This window comes from Pelophylax lessonae (assembly GCF_965119305.1).
Source record: "Pelophylax lessonae genome assembly, chromosome: 7".
Lineage (NCBI taxonomy): Eukaryota > Metazoa > Chordata > Amphibia > Anura > Ranidae > Pelophylax > Pelophylax lessonae.
Window position 1 is genome coordinate 102,097,914 of NC_138774.1, and position 20,560 is coordinate 102,118,473.

The following is a 20,560-nucleotide window of genomic DNA, read 5'->3' on the forward strand; positions in this document are numbered from 1 at the left end:
AGCATTGGCTAGTTTAGTGAGCCTGGACTAATAACAGTCACTGTAATGCTACCCATACTGCTGTCCTTTTAACATGGTGACAAAAGTTGATACCTATGCTACATGTGTGTAAAGTTACTTGCACCCTGCTAAATGGACAGCAATAAGGTTGTAAATACAGTGACTGCCTGTCCCCCCCTGATGGCGGCCCTGGGTGTGTCATGAAAGGCCAATTGAGAAAATGGCTATATCATGTAGAGGAAATCACCAGTGTGGGGCAACCTATGTCATGGAGGTAGATTTGGACATCGATGTATATGTATCACCAGAAATGGAATTCTTTGTTCTACAATATCTCAAAGACGACCTAGCATGTTATTTGAAGACTGTACTATTTTGGACATACTTGGACTCAAACATACACTGCTCTTTCCACAGCTCCTCCTCCTCTGGGGGTATGATAAAGTTTATACGCATCTTCACCAAAAGCACAAGATGATGTGTCGTCTCCGGATGAGGCTGCAGCGGAGATTTCAGTTCCTGCCTGAGATAGTGGATCTGCAGCGGGCCTGGAGTGATGCCAAAAGGCGCTTACCCAGGCTCCTGCTAAAGGCTGTGGAGCAAATCTCCGGTAAGTAAAAATATACATTACATGTGACCAGATAGGTTACAATTTTTTGGGTAGGTGGACATGTGTTTAGCTATGCAACAACACTAATACCAACACCCCCCCCCCCCCTCCCTCTCGCTCCTACCTTTCCTACCTCCATCAAGTGTCTCTTCACAACCTTTAATACTACTATGTACATTCGTATTTTTTATGTTTCTTTTTTTTCTTCTGCTTCTAGCCATAGCGGACGGCCGGCACCCTCTTGTGCTTTTGGTGAAGAAGGGGAGGAGGAGGACGGCCACACTCCAATATGCATTCAGAGGCAGCGAGCCATTTGAGCAACTGCAAATTGTGGATCGTAAGTAGAAAATAAAAATGTTAGAAATTTCTAATCTCTAATCACATTTTACAGAGCCCCCTTTACATCGGAGTCTCCAGACTTACTACACTGTAAGAGGGAAGTGTGAAGACTCTGATATAAGGAGAGTTTGGGAACCATTATTTGAGGGGGGAAGCTGGGGACTCTGGTGTAAAAGGGAACTCTGTGGTCCCCAAAGCTCCCCCATACATCTGAGCTTACAGAGACCCTCTTACACTTCCCTTCCTCAGTCCACCACAGTCAAGGGCACAACAAGTCCCACTGCAGAAGGCTACCTGCTTGGACTTGTAATCCTCTCTGTAGGGGAATGAGGAAATACTGCCTGCTATGCTAAGACTTGTAGTGCCCTCTGTTAGGGACTAAGGATTCCTCAGTCCTCAACATTCTAGGGCACTATAAGTCTCAGCATAGTGGGCTGTCATACCTCAGTCCCTCACAGCTCGGGTCAAAAACAACACAGTTAAACATCTAAAGGACAACTCCAAACAAAACTACCAATAATGGACAGAGTCCATATGCTCTATAATGTCAAAGACCCGCTACCACTCACCTTCCACCTCTGGTGCTGTCATTGTGTAGGGCAAAGGGCTCCATCTACACCATGTTTGGCTTTCAGGTCAGATAGGCAGGACTTGCTCAGCTCCACTCTCTTCCTTGGCAATTGACTCTGGCGTCATTGTGGATCTTTCCTCCTCTAGAAAACACCCAGGGGCCCTCTCCTTGTCCCCCAGCCACCCAGGGCCTTCTTCTCCTCCTCCTCCACCAACCATTTTCAGACTCTTCCAACTTCCCTTGGGCAACTCAACCCCTTTGCATAGTGGACACAACAAATCTATGACCAGCCTGCAAAATATCAAGTCTGGGCCTGGTTACCTGTATGTTCCGGGTCCAGGGCGGAGCTCTCCTCCCAGAGCAACAAATGATGATAGCAGAGTGAGTTGACCGGCCAGTCACTTCCTACTGGTGCAGGTACACACCTACCGATTCCTCCACATCTTAGGATAACATGATCAGACGGCCAATCCCCAGTCAGAGAAGGAGGAGTAAGTGTCAGCGGACAACAGACACCTGGCAGACGCAGTGAAGGGACTGCAGCACACTGCTGCAACTTTTTGATCCGAGGATTGAAAGCAATCTTTTACTTGGGAGATTTCCCTGACTGCGCCCTTCGAAATGTTGGTGCTCCGCCACTGGCCGCAAGGCCCCTGTAGGTGTGAGGCCTTAGGCGCCCGCTTAATTTGCATGGTGCCCTCCTGTTTTAAAACATGGTCAATGCATCTCATTGGTGTAAGTGCACTTCTATGTTCTGAATTGTAGGGGCATTGAGTATGGTGCTAGCATGATGAGAGGTTACTGCCTATTTGTGTCCATAAATAATATATAATGTTTTTCTTTTATTTTAGAAACCAGTGATCAGGATGTGGAGGCTCAGCCTTCTCAGGCCCCCTGTAAGTAATGTGGATGTGCTGGTGTGTTGTGTATTAGGTCGAACTTGGAGGAATGATTGTTTGTTTTGTTTTCTTTTGTGGTTGATGTAACTTCAGCAAGAGAGGAGCCTCAGGCAGGGCCAAGTCGCCTGGATCCGGGCCAGGAACACATTGGTGCCCAAGAAGAGGCCAATTGGTCTCAAACGGATGAGGACCTGGGCTCTCCTCAAATGGGAAGTAAGTATTCTACATGTGTTTGTGTGTTCAATGTGTCCTGGGAAATCTAAGGGCTGTAATATATATATTTTGCCATTGGGGTTATGTAGCAGATGACATTGAGGATGTTAGTTGTGGAGGACTGGGGAAGAGGGGCCGCTGCTTACCCAGTCCAAAGTAACTACTACCTTCAATGTTTCCCAAATACTTTCTGTGTGCCTTTATCAAATAGCTTTGGTTCAAGGATTGTATTTGTGTCTTTGTGTTTCTAGGAGATACGACGCCATCCCCCCATGAAGGGACACCATCCCCCCATGTAGGGTCTCCCCCATCCTCCCCCACTCCAGGCTCCCCTGAACTAGTCTGTAAGTACCTAAAATTAGATTCTCACATGAATTGTGTGTGCTAGGATGATGTGTATCTAGGATAATCTAAGTTGGAGTCTAAGCAAGTGTAGTTTTGCTATATGTGACAGGAAGGTTGGTCATGAAACACTCTTGCTTAACCTTAATGTTTGAAAGGTGGTTTTGGGCAGCTTTACAGGACATGTTATCTTTTGTAAGTTATCTCAAGCCACCCTATTCTAAATTGGTGTTAGTTTCTCTACATTGGAAATGGTGTGCTTTGTACTTGTAAATTTTTTGTGGACATTGTAATTTAATCATGTCCTGATTTAGTCAACACTGAAAATGTGTGTTTGTCAATCTTTCATAAATACTCTTCCTCGGTAATGTACCACATTCCAGTTCACAATTTGTGTTCTTTTTGTGCAGTTTCTCCCGAGCCAGCCACGCCATCAACTTCGGGGGCCCAAAAAAAAACTGATGATGGTAAGTTGTGTGCTTTTCCAGTAATGTGTCTACTTAGTAAGTGGAGAAATGCTAACTGTGTATGTCCCCGCTCAGGCTTCAAGTTGCTCTAAAGGCAGCAGGTTCTTTATGTGAATGCATTCTATGCATTAGTATTCCAAGTGATAGGTGTGCATATTCCCCCTAAGACTTACTGGGACCATTTTTTACTGTCCAAATTTTTGCACTAATACTTGTCTGGAACAGACTCCCCCTCCTCCTTAACTGAGGTGACAGCATGCCAATATTGCCTCCTGATGCTGTCACTCCTAATCATTGAGACCATCGGAAGGGAGGGGGGCAAGGCTGGCTCACAGCCTAGTGCCTGAACAGGCACAGGGTGCTTGGCTTCATCTCATGTGCCTCCATAGCAAGCTGCCTGCTGTGGGGTCAACCAACAGGAGGGAGGTGCCTAGAGGTGTGTACAGGGGCCATGTAAAAAGGAGGATTGTTATTTCTCTTGTCCCCAAAAACCTAGAGAGTGTAAGTCTAACCTGATTAGTTTTCCACAGCCCTCCCAAAATGATATGTTTCCAACACTTAGAACAGGCAGGGCTGAGGCACAAAAAACATCCGAAAAACACAATCAGCACAAAAGCAGGGAGTACGTATCCTTAACGCTACAAGCTTCACCCAGTAGAATGACGCTTGCACTGTACAAATCTGCATCACCACCATATCAAAGTCTAAATAAAACTTTCAGGGAAATGTGGAGGGGTAATGAGTGGGTGTTAGAGCGTTTTCATGACTGCCTAACCTACAGTTAGCGTGAGTCCATTTGTTGATAAACTTTTTCTTCTCTCTTAACACAGCTGGGATGGCGGAAAGGAGATCAGGGGAGCAGACACATCTGCTCCGTCCACAACTGGCCCTCCGAATTCCAAAGGGTAAGTCTCTACTATGTGTCAGGTTCAATCTATAGACAGTAAGAGGGAGAGAGAACGCTACACAAACTCCAATGGTGATAGAGATAAATGTGTGCACATGTATCGTGTTGACCAATTGAACCCAAAACACCTTACATTCTTCTAAATGATTGCTTGTGTTGACATGAAGAAAAGCCTTTTACTTAGCTTTGGTGGAACTGCTACTAACATTCCAAGCCATCTTATGTAACCTTTTGAACAATTTGCTGTGAAAGTTTGAGTTTAAGGTTTACACCAGCAATTTAGCATATTTGCTTCAGAGTGTTGATAAAAGCCAACCAATAGACTCCTAAGCATATTTGTTGAGGCACATTAATTACAATCGTTGTTTGGATCATTTTGCATAAAACTAATTGTCATGTCTTTTTCTACCCAGGACACACCCACCTCACCTATGAGGTCCTTTTGGAATATGTAACATGGTGCATAGACCGAATATTAGTTTTGGAAGACACTTATGGGGCGGATCCAGCCCCTCAGGAGCCATTTGTCAGGAATGTGTCACCCTTAAAAAGATTTTAGTTTTTATTTTTTAATTTGTTGGGTTAATTTTACAATGTTTTTTAACTGTCACATTTCGACATTCTAAAAAAAAATATAACAAAAAAATAAAAAAATTAAAAACCCTTTTTTTTGGGACCAAAAAAATAAAAAAAAAAAAACCCTCGTTTTTGGGACCAAAAAAATAAAAAAATTAAAAACCCTTTTTTTTGGGACCAAAAAAAATAAAAAAAACAAAAACCCTCGTTTTTGGGACCAAAAAAAATAAAAAAAACAAAAAACCCTCGTTTTTGGGACCAAAAAAAATAAAAAAATTAAAAACCCTTTTTTTTGGGACCAAAAAAAATAAAAAAAACAAAAAACCCTCGTTTTTGGGACCAAAAAAAATAAAAAAAACAAAAAACCCTCGTTTTTGGGACCAAAAAAAATAAAAAAATTAAAAACCCTTTTTTTGGGACCAAAAAAAATAAAAAAAACAAAAAACCCTCGTTTTTGGGACCAAAAAAAAATATAAAAATTAAAAAAGCCTTGTTTTTGGCAAACAAAAAAAACACAAATGTTTACAAAAAAGCCTTGTTGTTTTTATGGCAAACAACAAAACCACAAATGTTTACAAAAAAGCCTTGTTGTTTTTATGGCAAACGACAAAACCACAAATGTTTACAAAAAAGCCTTGTTGTTTTTATGGCAACCGACAAAACCACAAATGTTTACAAAAAAGCCTTGTTGTTTTTATGGCAAACGACAAAACCACAAATGTTTACAAAAAAGCCTTGTTGTTTTTATGGCAAACGACAAAACCACAAATGTTTACAAAAAAGCCTTGTTGTTTTTATGGCAAACGACAAAACCACAAATGTTTACAAAAAAGCCTTGTTGTTTTTATGGCAACCGACAAAACCACAAATGTTTACAAAAAAGCCTTGTTGTTTTTATGGCAAACGACAAAACCACAAATGTTTACAAAAAAGCCTTGTTGTTTTTATGGCAAACGACAAAACCACAAATGTTTACAAAAAAGCCTTGTTGTTTTTATGGCAAACGACAAAACCACAAATGTTTACAAAAAAGCCTTGTTGTTTTTATGGCAACCGACAAAACCACAAATGTTTACAAAAAAGCCTTGTTGTTTTTATGGCAAACGACAAAACCACAAATGTTTACAAAAAAGCCTTGTTGTTTTTATGGCAAACGACAAAACCACAAATGTTTACAAAAAAGCCTTGTTGTTTTTATGGCAAAAGACAAAACCACAATTGTTTACAAAAAAGCCTTGTTGTTTTTATGGCAAACGACAAAACCACAAATGTTTACAAAAAAGCCTTGTTGTTTTTATGGCAACCGACAAAACCACAAATGTTTACAAAAAAGAATTGTTTTTGTGAAAACCTTCAAAAAAATGATGTCAAAACATAAAAAATGTTTAAAATGTTTATCTAAATTAAATTTAAGTATGTTGCTCTTTGCAACACAAATGTTACATTGGCAATTTAGTTCATTCTATTATATATTGTAATATATTTTTTGTACGCTACAGTTGGTAGACACCCACATGTGTTATTAAAACATTTATTTTATTACCCAAGTTTTCTTTTTGGTGTACACATCGAATGTCTTTTGTGTTGTATTTGTTTAGTTGAGTGGTGTGGTCTGTAATTGTTAGTATGTTGGCTTTGGTTTATGTTAGCCTTGAGACTTGTTTTGAAGCTACATTTGAAGGGAGACCTTTTCTTGGGTCGTTATGTGAACATTGAGTTATCTAAATTTACATGAAATCATATGTTTGGAGATAGAGAAGCACGTGTGTATAAATGCCTACATTAACCAGGGCCATTACTTGGCCACCAACACTCCTAAAAAACCAAAGAGCAAACACAAACTAATCATTTTGCATAAAATTTTATTTCATCCCCAAAAGAAGCACTATAATAAATCATATTGTGCCACCCTCAAATTAAAAAAAAAATGGCCCAACAAATTGGCCAATGTAACAATCATTAACAAAACTAAACCAAATTAAACAAAAAAACAAAAAATCAAGTTGGTGGTGGTGCCTGAAGCAGTGTGGTGAGCACTGTTAAGTTTCCTGCCATCAAATGGTGGGCCAATAGTTCCATCTGGTCTGGGGTTAGCTGTAGAGTTGTGGTCAAGTGGCCCATTAGGATCATATCTTGTGTCTGAGGCTGCTGATGATGCAGGGTGTTGAACCTTGGAAATGTCCCAGACAGAAGATGTTCTGCCAATAGTGTCATCTGCTCTGGGGTCAGCCTAAGAATTTGGGCAACGTGTGCCATTAACATGAGATGGGATCGTTGCTGCTCCAAGGCTATTTGATGCTGCTGGTGGTGCAAGGGTTGTGAAGATGTGTGGGGAGTGGTGGTTGATTGGTTGTTGTGGTCCACGGTGCGGGGGCAAACGACATGTCGCATTGGTGACAAAAAAGAAGAACGGCCTGGGGAGGAGTGAAGTGATAAAGGTGTGGAGGGAATGTAGTCAGGTGGAAGGGGTACTGTGGAACCAGTGCGCATTGAGGTTGTGCAGGAGGATTGCTCATTGAGGGGTGTGGGAGTCCGAACGGAGTGTGAAGTGCTAGGAGTGGCTACAGGAGGAATTGTCCCATCCCCAGCTGCCTGACAAGTGGCCAACACTGGCATTACCCTCCCACTACCACAACCTGCAGTGGCAGGTGAGTGAGATGTTTGGGAGGGCTCTGCCAATGGGGCATCTTCAGATCCAAACAGGCATTGGCGTGTGGCCAGCACCTGAGTGTCAACACTTTGCCGATCCCGTTGATGCTGGTCTGCTAAACTTACCAAGCTGTTACGCATATCCTGTTGAACCTGTAACATATCCTGGTGAACCTGTACCATTGTTGCTACAGATTCCTGTATGAGCCCGAGCAGACGTACTGCCTCAGTAGATTGCTGAGTACGCCTCCTTAACTCATTTTGGACCTGATACTCATCAAGCAGCCTCTCGGCTACATCCAGCATAGATGGACGAAGTTGGGTAGGTGACAATCCCTCTGCATCTAAGGCTACCTGAAAGCAGAAGAAATAGACCAAATCATTATCAAACATCATGACTAAATATTTCAGATTAGTTTGACAACTTAACACCCCAAGCAGAACGTTGAAAAGTTTGATGTGCTTCTAATGAGTACTTGTTCATTGTAAGATTATCCAAGCTAGCAACACTTCTGATAATGGGTACATATTATATTGGTAGGACTAATATGACAAAGGCAAAAAAGATTCAACATGAAGGTGTTCCCAATTAACCCTGGTGTGGTAGGTTGTTTATGCTTTTGGTAAATCTGTTACTACACCAATGACTTTATACATCTACGTATGTTGTCTAAAATCTTGCCATCAATCGGCTAGAGGACAACCCAACCAAACGATACCCATGAATTTGGACCTGGAAAATCAAAGACGGGCCGGACTTTAAAGATCCTGGATGTTTTTGGAACATTAGTGGCACACCAAATTATAACATAATTCCCTGATGTTCAAGATAGAACTCTTGTTGTGCTGGTGCATCGTCAGAATGTCATAGCACTAATTTAACACACACAATGTAAGCCACATCTAGTCCAAAATCAATGCTACCATTGAAATGTTACATGTGCACCTTGTTCCCTTATATCACATACCACAGCACTGGATGCAGAATCGTCGCCAGCTCCTGATCCAACTCCAGCTGCAACGTCAAGAGGGGCCTGATGTTCTTTTAAAAACAAAAAAAAAAAAAACATGTTTAGTACATAACCTTAGTCAGTAATGATTATGGCCAGATTGCCCTCCTAGCTTCATGAATGAAGCATTGAGGCCAAACATTCAAAAGTGCTTTCCTGGGCTCATAGGACACTTGCTAAACCCTCCCAAAGGTTAAGAAGGCTTGGTCTGCCTACTAATGACGGCACCCATTAATGCTGTCAACTGTGTTTTGCAGGGTAAACATCTAAAAGGCAACACTCTTTCATAAGAAAAAACATGTGTGTTAATGGGGTTAATAAGATTCCAAAAAACATTATTTGGCTAGACATACCAACACCTTCCTCCAGGCCTAGCTGCACTGGGTGTGTTCCCTGCTGCGGATCTTCTGTAAAGGACATAGCAATATGAGCTATCTTGGAAAAAAAAAAACATCTACATTGTTTGGCACAGTATGATATTGGACCTACCAGGAGGAGGGTCAGCACTGATGTCAACACCTGTGAGTCCGTCTGGTTCGCCAAGCTGCATGGGCTGTGGAGGGGCTGAGATCCGTGCTACAGATGAACAAATTGCAGGTTGGGGAAAACAAAAAAAGGACAATTGGAAGGGCAAGTATCACATTCTATTAATGTCACACATAGGATAGTAGTTAATCTTTTCCAAACAACTCACACAATTGACATCCAAGATAATATCCTACCTCGGTGCAAAGCATCCGAATCTAAGTCCTCTCTGGTAAAGATGGTATCAGGTCCTATGATGTTCAAGAAAGGTAATTGATAATCCCAGAGAGAACTTCGTGCACGTTCATCCAGCCGACCTTGTCGGTCATAAAGACCCTCCGCAGCCCATGCAATTAGCTTCTTCCGAACGGACCCACAGATGTCGTTGACCTTCTTCCGCACACTGTCACGGTGGCGAGGTGCTTCACCCAGTGCATTTACAGCATCCCGGATTTCATCCCACAATCTGTTCTTCTCTGTTACTGAGTAAGACGCGGCCCTGGTCCCATGTATCGCCTGATATCTGGCCATATAGGCGTGGACCAGGGCACAGCACTGATTGTGGTTGAAACGGGGAAGCCGGGATAATGTGGACAAGCTGACTCTGGTGGACGGACCCGCTCCAGGACTACTGTCAGAAGAGCCAGCTTGTCCACTTGGTGTGTTACCACCTCCCCCGGCTTCCTCCTCCGGGATGGGGATGGTGGACTCCCTCATGGATACAGCTGGAGCCTCCCTCACACCAGAGCCAGACGATCTGCCCACCCTGCCCCCCCTGCCCCCCCTGCCCCCCCTGGCCACCCTGGCCACCCTGGCCACCCTGCCCCTTCTCATCCTTCCAGTGGGTGGGGCCATGGGAGCACGAGGTGGGCAGAGAATCTGGCTGTCCAGCAGCAGCAAAGAGCCCCAAACTCCTAAATCTGAAATGACAAAAGAGAAAACAGAAAAAACAGGATTTGCAGATTGCTCTTCATATACAGTATAATTAGTGAACAGTTACAGAACACACTTACCTAATGGCACAAACAGACTTGGTGGTGGTGGTGGTGGTAGTAGTGGGCAAAGAGCAGAAGAGGCTGCAAAGAAAAGGAAAAAAAAAACACATAAGAAAACGCATATGGGTACAAATCACACGAGGCCCTCCAAACACTTACCTAATGGCACAAACACGGTGGTGGTGGTGGTGGTGGCAAAAAAAGCAGAAGAGGTTGCAAAGAAATGTAAAACAAAAAATAAGAAAACGCATATGGGTACAAATCACACGAGGCCCTCCAAACACTTACCTAATGGCACAAACACGGTGGTGCTGGTGGTGGTGGTGGTGGCAAAAAAAGCAGAAGAGGCTGCAAAGAAATGGAAAAAAAAAACACATAAGAAAACGCATATGGGTACAAATCACACGAGGCCCTCCAAACACTTACCTAATGGCACAAACACAGTGGTGGTGGTGGTGGTGGTGGTGGCAAAGAGCAGAAGAGGCTGCAAAGAAATGGAAAAAAAAAACACATAAGAAAACGCATATGGGTACAAATCACACGAGGCCCTCCAAACACTTACCTAATGGCACAAACACAGTGGTGGTGGTGGTGGTGGTGGTGGCAAAGAGCAGAAGAGGCTGCAAAGAAAAGGAAAAAAAAAACACATAAGAAAACGCATATGGGTACAAATCACACGAGGCCCTCCAAACACTTACCTAATGGCACAAACACAGTGGTGGTGGTGGTGGTGGTGGTGGTGGTGGCAAAAAAAGCAGAAGAGGTTGCAAAGAAATTTAAAAAATAAAATAAGAAAACGCATATGGGTACAAATCACACGAGGCCCTCCAAACACTTACCTAATGGCACAAACACGGTGGTGGTGGCAAAAAAAGCAGAAGAGGCTGCAAAGAAATGGAAAAAAAAAACACATAAGAAAACGCATATGGGTACAAATCACACAAGGCCCTCCAAACACTTACCTAATGGCACAAACAGACTTGGTGGAGGGGGGGTGGTGTAATCCTTTATAGGCAAAAGGAGGCTGCAAACATTAAACATACATGAGAAATCGCATGACCTACATACGTGCACATAATAAATTACAGTTATCAGGAAAGCAAAAATGGTGTCTTTGGAAGCTGGGAAGGTAAGGGGGCAGGTTTAGATGCCAAATCTAGACTGCACACCTTTAACAAACATGAGAAAACACATGTCCAAACCACATGCACATGGGGCCAACTGCCAATGATTAAAAGACACTTGAGGGGTTCCCAAGCTATTGTGGGTTGGAGGGGATTCACCATAGACAACTTAAGCACACCCAAGATAAGTACAAATTCTCTCCTTCCTTTTTTTTGGGAGAGAGAGATACAATTGTCTTACCTCCAGATAATGTAGGTTGTGGGTCACAGGGTCTTGCTAGCACATAAGAAACATCGATCTATAACATCCAGCAGCCATATTGGCCATGTGCTCCTTTTATAGCTGGCTCACAGGTGTGATAATTAGCGGCCGTTTCTATATATATTGCTATTGTGGGTTGGAGGGGATTCACCATAGACAACTTAAGCACACCCAAGATAAGTACAAATTCTCTCCTTCCTTTTTTTTGGGAGAGAGAGATACAATTGTCTTACCTCCAGATAATGTAGGTTGTGGGTCACAGGGTCTTGCTAGCACATAAGAAACATCGATCTATAACATCCAGCAGCCATATTGGCCATGTGCTCCTTTTATAGCTGGCTCACAGGTGTGATAATTAGCGGCCGTTTCTATATATATCTGCGCATTCGCGAATTTGCGCGTTCAAAATGGAGGACGATATCCCAGACGCATTAGATGGTGCAATGCTGGCATTTATCGGTGCCTTGTTTGAGGAGGCCCTGGCACAGGAGGCAGCAGAAGGTGGGGAAGCTGCAGCAGCAGCAGCAGCACCTCCAGCAGCAGCACCTCCAGTCCGTGTGCCCTTACCTCGCCAGCCACGCATTTTTGCTCCAAGGATCTATTTGGACAAGCTGCGGGATTCTGATGTCAGGAGGAAGTTCCGGCTCAAGCGAGGAACTATTCTACACCTCTACCAGCTCATAGCAGACAAAATTGACCCGGACACACAGCGCGGCCATGCGGTGCCCGGCATGGCCAGATTGCTGGCCACTTTGTATATTTTAGGGCGTGGCAGCTTCCAAGCCACTTCGGGAAGTATCATGGGCATTAGCCAGCCCACAGTTTCAAGGGTGTTCATGTTGGTCATTAATGCCATAGTGGATATAGTGCCCAATTTTATCCACTGGCCACAGAATGAAAATGAGTGGAATGAAGTCAAGTTGGGTTTCTACCTGCGGGCACACATGCCGCAAATCCTAGGGGCAATCGATGGCACCCACATAGCCATTAGGCCACCAAGGAGCCACGAAAGTGAGTACCGGAACCGCAAGCAGTACCACTCTGTGAACGTCCAATTAGTGTGTGACGCCAAACAGCGCATCATGAGTGTCAACACTGGTCACCCAGGGTCGTGCCATGATTCCAGTATGTTAAGAACAAGTACTCTGTACGAGGTGTTTGAAAGTGGACAAATGCCCGAAGGGTGGCTTATTGGTAAAGTATTTTGTCTTAACAACATAAACTGTAAGATTACATAGACATAGGAATAAGCTACATCGGTGTACACCCTGATTTAAGCAAAGCCTACCTAAAATGGATGTGTTAGGAGTTGTCAGGCTGTTCACACACAACCAGATCAGCAGCTTAGCAGCTCACAAAAGAAAGATTTGCAAAGTTGTCTTTGAGTCCAATGAAGGTGGTTAACCAATGTGTAAATGGTGTCCTCTAGCCACCCAAAGAAAACCTACAAATGATTCCAATGGTATTGCCATATCCCCAAAGTACTTTGCATAAGTGAGTCAATATTGGTTTCCTCACTCTAGTTGCAGATATATTCCAGAAGTAAGACCTAGGCTAATGTAATAGGAACAAAATAGGGGCCAAGTTGGAACTTGCAAGAGAAACCCACCACTTTGTGTGTCCTTTTTCCCATTTGTATTAGTGATTTAGGCAGTTAGACAGAGTTGAGATGTTTCATATGATTTTTTGCAAACAGACGAGCAGGTTGTTTAGTAAAATGCCTAATTGTCTCCCATTTTGAGGAGTCATCTAAAGTCACATGATAGGAAGAACTAATGTATATTTTTCTTATTTTTCAGGGGATGCTGGTTACCCGCAGCTGACGTGGCTGATGGCTCCAATCAGGTACCCCCAGGGCCCAGCAGAGAGGAATTACAACAGGGCCTTGCGGAGAAGCCGGAGTATCATTGAGTTGACCATAGGTCTTCTCAAGTCCCGGTTTCTCTGCTTGGCCCGGCCTGGGGGTGAACTCCTGTACTCTCCTACAAAGGCTTCCAAGATCATCCTGGCGTGCTGCGTGTTGCACAACATGTGCGTTGCCCGGGATGATTCTTGGGAGCTGACGGAGGAGAGGGAGCCAGAGGTCCGTCAGCCGGCGGCCCCCAGGCGGCGGAGCACCGCTGCCGGTATGGCCACCCGGAATACCCTGGTTGCTAGCCACTTTACATGTAAGTACTGTAACCGGTCAAGATAGGGCATGTGTATTAATTAGCTAGTTAGCAGAGGTGCCACTCACAGGGAGACAGAGGGTGATTATCATCTGCCAATGACACTTGCCATTGTAGATAAAGTGTAGTCAACATTGGTAAAATTGTGTTACTTGAGCAAAAACATGCACCTCTAACCATAAACATGTTGGTATTGTGAATAGTGTAAAGGGCTGAGAAGAGCTGGCAGGTGTTTATTTGTGTCTATGCCACCTGTGTAGTTATTGATAACATGAACGGCTGCTTGGTATCTTATGGTGTTGTAATTTTCCAGAACATCAACATCTTGGAATCATGGCACGTACCATGGGAAGCCTGTGGTGATGGGCTGTCTGGCGTCACAGGTGTGTATTCAAATGTTTACATTAATGATTTCTGGTTTGTGTAAGTTGGCATAAAATGTGTTATTTCACTCGTGATGTCGAAATTAAATGAAGTTCAGAATGAAGCAAACAGGCATTAAGATGTGATTTTCATTATGAAATGTCTTATCCTTTGTTTTATTTTTCCAGGAGTGGTACTGCTTGCGGGTGTAGGTGGTAGAAACCCACCTTGATGGACTCCACTCATTTTCTTTTGTGGTCAGTGGATATTTGGTAAGGCACATGGCCAATGACCAACATGAACACCCTGGAACTTCGAAAGTGGCTTGGAAGCTGACCAGCAACCTTGCCATGCCTGTCCCCTATGAGCTGGTAGAGGTGCAGAATGGATTCTGAACTCTGCCGGAAGTTGTGGAAGACATCAGAATCCCGTAGCCATGGAGCAAAGATCGTGGTCTGGCGCTGTAAAGGCACACGGACTGGAGAGTGACAATATTCTTTTGCTGCATCCCTCCTTCTGCTGTCATTCTCAAATAAATAAATACATTAGAATTGAACATGTGTTTTTTTGTTTTGTGTGGGTGCCTACAGACAAAAGGGCCATCCACACTGTAAGATTTAGAGAAGACTTTATCCTTCAGATTGACATTTTCTATGTAGTGCAAGGGCCTGCCTGATTGCATCCAAATTGAAAGTGTTGAGGTTTGAGCTTATATTATATGGTTTGGTTAAGTCTACAGGAAAAAGTCTAGACAAATTGTTAGTGTATGGCCCATTAAGCTGCCAAGGCCGGAGTTTTGCACTTTGCATGCTGCTTGTACTGGTGATGTGAGGGGTTGTAATGTAGAGTAGGGATGTGACAGTGTTGTGTTGAGGTGTGAGGCAAATGTAGTGTTGGACTATGAGGGTCTGTGTTGTTGAAATATGGAGAGAGTCCAATATCAGACACCTATGTTTATTGGTCAAGAAATTGTAAGAACCATGGTAAATATGTAAAGAATTGCATCTCGATAAAACTAGGACCACACTCATAAAATCAAAATTGTGTTGTTTCCATTGATGTGCTTGAAATTTGGGTAGGACACCCCCCCCCCCCCCAAATTCAAGATAGTTTAAAAAAACTGTTAAAAAAAATGAGAGTGAAAAGAGATCCCAAGTGTAGTGATGTGATTTGAACCCATGACGTTGTTAACTGCAGTGAAGTTGCAAAGCACTTAGCTATTGTGCAGAATAAAGCTGTATGGTGGAAAAAAAGGAGTGTGTTAAGGCTAAAAAGCACATATAGCTAAAGAACTAAACATTGTATGGAATGTGGGAAGAAGACCATGGTAAAATTGTGAGGTTTCATCTTGCCCTGAAGTAGGGTAGGGGTTTGGTCACTTGCCTTTGGTACTTTCCTTCATAAGATCGATTCGACACACAGACAAGATCAAAAAAACACTTAAAATGGTGTAAGCTTGCAAGCGCTTCTGAGTGTAACATTATTTAGCAATATATATGATGTAATCCGTTACATTTTAGCAATATAAACAAAAAAAGAAAATAAAAAAAGTAGGTGGAGATGGTAAGCCTCGAACCTACAGCAGAGGGAGATGAATTACAGACGTGTGATGTGTGCACTAATCCACTAGCCCACATCGCTATGTGAAACTGCTATAAGCACGAAGACATAAGTTTGCGAATTGGCGAAGCCGCGATTGTAAGTGAATCCCGCTGACGGCGGAATTCATTATTGCTGTTTTACTCGCCAATTCGCCGCAGCGCCAGTTAATTGATTTGAACGCGGCGAAACTGAAACACGTCATAGATGTTTGAAGCTGCAGTTTCTTTAAATCCGGCCCCCCGTCTCTTTAAAATACATGTATTATACTTACTTTCTGCCCCAGTCAAGTGCATTCTTAACTGTCTTCCAGAATTACAGTTGCTGCTAGAATCATTAGCATTCAACACTAACAGGTGTGTCAAAAGCCTGCATCTGCCTATTGCCTGCTGTGGATTTACCCAACAGCTTTTACATCACTAGTGTGCCCCTCAAAGATATTCTGTCACAGGTGTATGGTTAGCTTAAAGAATACCTATACTTTTTGACTAAATTTAAACTGAACTGTAGATAGATATAAAGCAATACAAATTTAATCAGCTCTGTACTTATTAAAAGATAATTACAGCCAAAGCTTGTTTGTTATTTGCTACTTTTGAATGTGATTGAACATATTTTAGCATTTCAAGACATTTGTCAACATTGATACTGCATTATATACAGTAGCTTCTTATTTTTATCTGGTACACTGGATCTTTGGAACCTTTGCCCCAAGATGTGTTCATTGAAGAAAGAATTTTACTGGAAGCAGGGGAGTACTGGGCTAGGGGGCGGGGGGCAATTGCCCCTGGGCCTCTGTGATGCCCCATCAAAAAGCTGCACCACTTCTGCCACAGACATGCCTAAAGGATTCCTGAGTGCGGGCTGAAGACAAGGACAAAGTGCAGGACTAATCCCCCCCCCCCCAGCCACCCCTGACCTGGATGTGTAAACTGTGTCTGAGCAAAGGCCGGTACCATGCCCCACTGGAGACTCTTCCGCCCCGTCCAGCCCCAACCAAGCTGTCCCAGCTCCCCCCAACCTCCCCCTGCTGGCCAGGTTGGAAACCCAGATTCAGCCGGTAAGTAGAGAGTATCTGGTGCAGGGCTTCAGCTTGGAATGGGGGTCAGGAGGAGGATTGGGAGAGTGGGAGGGGGGCTAAGTCCATGGGCCTCTGGTTTGTACTTGCCCCCTGGGCTTAAAGTTGCCAGTCTGCCCCTGAAGATTGGACTGGAAGAACCATTTTCTATGTCCCTTCAGCTGACAGAGGTTATGGATCACTATTCAGTATATTAAGAATTAAACTCCTATCTTTATAAAGACCCCACCTGTGGGTAACCATACATTCCAAATGTTTCAGCCACAAGAACGGACAGTTTTGAGGAGGCAAAGCCCACTACAGTTATCAGATGTCCTTGGTTTTTGCATTTATAATTTGGAATGAGGAGGCCTCCACCAGTCAATAGTCTCATGTAAGCATCCAGTGTATTAGCCTCATTCCAATATGATTCATATAGGTGGAAGCCCAAGGAAATATTTGGCAGAAGGTCTTCATTCTTATTAATCTCTTCAATAGCGAAAAGAAGTGTTAGAGCTGTTTGATATTTCTCCTGGAAGACACTGCAAAGATGGTGAGAATACCTTTTAAAGAGACACGTTCAAATAACTACAATATGTTCATTATTAGATATACTTTACAAAAGCATTAGCTTATTAGATATACTGTATGACCAACAACCTTTGACTAATATGCCACAGTTCTATTGCAATTTATAAAAGCATCTACTTAAAAAATCTGGGAGATCCATATGGCATGGTGTCTGCTTAGAAAATAGGAGTGGGGGGGGGGGATTCTTCCTCTGAATCATTCATTTGACTCCTTCCGCTTGGGGTGTGCCTGTAACCCAGGACCCATCTGGCTTTAAAAAGGTAAGTGTGAATTATGTTTCAGCAATATTTCATATTTACTTAAGTAAAACAGGAACAAAAATCTTCAAAAGTAATTTCTTACGTAATTCATTATAATGGGTGTGAGCCTGTTATCCAGGATCCTTTTGGCTGCAATGGGGTAAAAATTAATTAGATTTCTGCAATATTTCATATTTACCTGACTAAAAAGGTTTTATTTTTATAAATTCTGAACGTTGCCTTTAAACTTTTATGACCTAATGTACAAAGGCTGTACCCATTTAAATCATTTAGTTGTGTACATAAACATGTAAAGTGTAATTTTTTTTTTTTTACATTTGCTACCACCAAACCTATGCCTGACTACACATTATTACTTAAATGGAGACTTGTTCTTCTTTTGAAGTACTTTTTTTCCATATCTCAGCATGCAAATTATAAATTCTCTACTTGTGTATTTGTGTAAAATTAAAAAATGTAAGTTAAAAAAAGAGCTACTTTTATTCTCTGATTTTGCATGCTTATCATGGCACTAAAATAATGTCTTTGGTACAAATAAAATGACAGTTTTTTTTTTTTACATTTTGCATATAACGTATTTAGTGCTTTTACAAAATAAACAATTTGAATAAACAAAAACACACTTTTCAACTAAGGGTCCTTTCACATGGGGCGGACCGTTTTTTTTGCTCCGCTCTGGCACTTTTTTTTTTTTCTACGGACATGGATGTCATCCGGTCCGCATGTCCGTTTATCATCCCATCCGTTTGCGGATGATAAACGGAGATAATGCATGTCAATGGGATTGCAGATGTCAGTGGATGACACCGCTGACATCCGTTTTTGCGTCCGTTCCATTTTTTTAAACGGAAGAAAAATAGGGTTCTCTGCCATTCAAAAAAACTGAACTGATCGGAAAGGACGCAAATCGGATGGTCATCCGCTGACATCCGCAATCCCATTGACATGCATTATGTCCATATTTCATCCGCCAAAAAAATGGGATGACATACGGACCGCCCGTGTCAAAGGACCCTTACTGTATTAAATGTACAAAAACTATGTAAAGAGAGCAGGAAAGCAAAGTTATTAATAATATTATTATAAAAAATAGATAGATAGATAGATAGATAGATAGATAGATAGATAGATAGATAGATAGATAGATAGATAGATAGATAGATAGATAAATAGATAGATAGATAGATAGATAGATAGATAGATAGATAGATAGATAGATAGATAGATAGATAGATAGATAGATAGATAGATAGATAGATAGATAGATAGATAGATAGATAGATAGATAGATAGATAGATAGATAGATAGATAGATAGATAGATAGATAGATAGATAGATAGATAGATAGATAGATAGATAGACTATATGTATATATCCCAAATAATAATTTTTTTATGTGTTACCAATGAAATCATTTAAGTCAAAATCAACATTGAGGCCTCTAGGTACCAATGTTCTTGCTTGGTAAATCACCAGTATTCCTATGAGGAATCTCTTTGGCTCAATTTCCTAATGAAATTACCAGCTTTCCAATGCCTCTGTACTTTCTCAGCCTCCTGAAATTGTAAAAAGCTGGGATCCTTATAATGAAGCAACCTAAAATGGTTTGAAACATTGTACTTTCTACACCCTTGAATCTCACACCTAATGCTCCCTGTCTTGCTGATATACTGAAGCTCACATGGGCATTCAAGCATAAACCCTTCATTACATTGGTTTGCAAGCAGGGAATTAATGGTATGCTCAATAGGCTGTTGGGCCCTACAACCTTTTATGATTGGTACACATGCGCCCAAGTTTATTATATATATATATATTTTTTTTTTTCTATTATTTCTAATTTTTTCAAACTATTTGTATGATTTATGTATGTGGATACAATTTGATGAATTTTTTTTGAAAGGCATATTCTGGAACACTAAAGGATCCACTGTGCTATATTATATATATATATATATATATATATATATATATATATATATATATATTCTATAAGACTTCAGGGCTACAGACACTTAATCTGCGATCACTGACAACTTCCATCTCCAATGATACTAATAAGTTAAAAAAGACGGAACTATCATGGGCAGGAAGAATAGCTGCATTTAAAATGATGTGCCTTCCCAAGATAGTATATATTTTTCGCGCCCTTCCAATTTATATTCCTAAACACCACATTAACTCGCTCAACAAACTCCTGCGCAACTTTGTTTGGCAGGGAAAACGGGCAAGGTGTGCATACCTACATATGATACGACACAAATCAGTTGGTGGATTGGGACTACCATGCCTTGAGGACTATTATCATGCATCTCGCTTGGCTCCTTTACAGTATTGGTTTACCCATAAAACTCATAAAATTTCTCTTCCGTGGCTTCCGATTGAAGCTGCACTATCTAATTCACAGGAACTATATACATTACTTTTGGCAGATATGTGGAAACCTATACCGATTGAGACCCTTCCGTTGACAATGAGAGCCTCTCTTCAGTCTTGGCGTTACCTAATTGCTCAATCACAGTTACAACCACAGCCTAACAATATATTAGTTCCCATACCCCTATCGACAATGTGTATCTTACTCCCTAACGTCCACATTAATAAATTGGTGGCAGCAGGTATTGAAACAGTGACACAATTATACCAAAATAATATTATTAAGTCTTTCGCAGCCCTTCAACGAGAATTTTCACTCACCCCTCAAGCGGTTTTTGCCTACATTAGTATAGTGAGTTTTATATCCAAACACCCACTCCCTAAACTTGAAATTTCTCAATTACTTTGGAAATATCTTACAGATCCAAACTCTAAGCTTAAAGGGATATCCGTGTTCTATAATCAATTACAGCAGAAACTCGCTTTTTTTAAATCATCGTACATGAAGAAGTGGGAAAGAGACCTCGGTAAGCCCTTCTCCAATGAGCAATGGAGATGGGCGATACGAGCGTCTTACAAAGCAACACAATGTGTAACACATTGGGAACAATTTCAAAAAATAGTCACAAGATGGTATTTATCCCCCTACCGTCTGT

At 42.0% G+C, this 20,560-nt stretch overlaps 1 protein-coding gene across 1 annotated transcript in view; it reads right to left on the reverse strand.

Annotated features, from left to right (window-relative positions):
• Positions 1 to 20,560, reverse strand: part of LOC309560516 (vomeronasal type-2 receptor 26-like) — a gene marked incomplete at both ends in the record, with an annotated part of 44,392 nt that overhangs the window by 16,329 nt on the left and 7,503 nt on the right. The window contains one exon of the mRNA XM_082264148.1: positions 16,927 to 17,218. Within this exon, the coding sequence (XP_082120274.1) occupies positions 16,927 to 17,218 (292 nt within the window). The remainder of the gene's footprint in view (positions 1 to 16,926; positions 17,219 to 20,560) is intronic.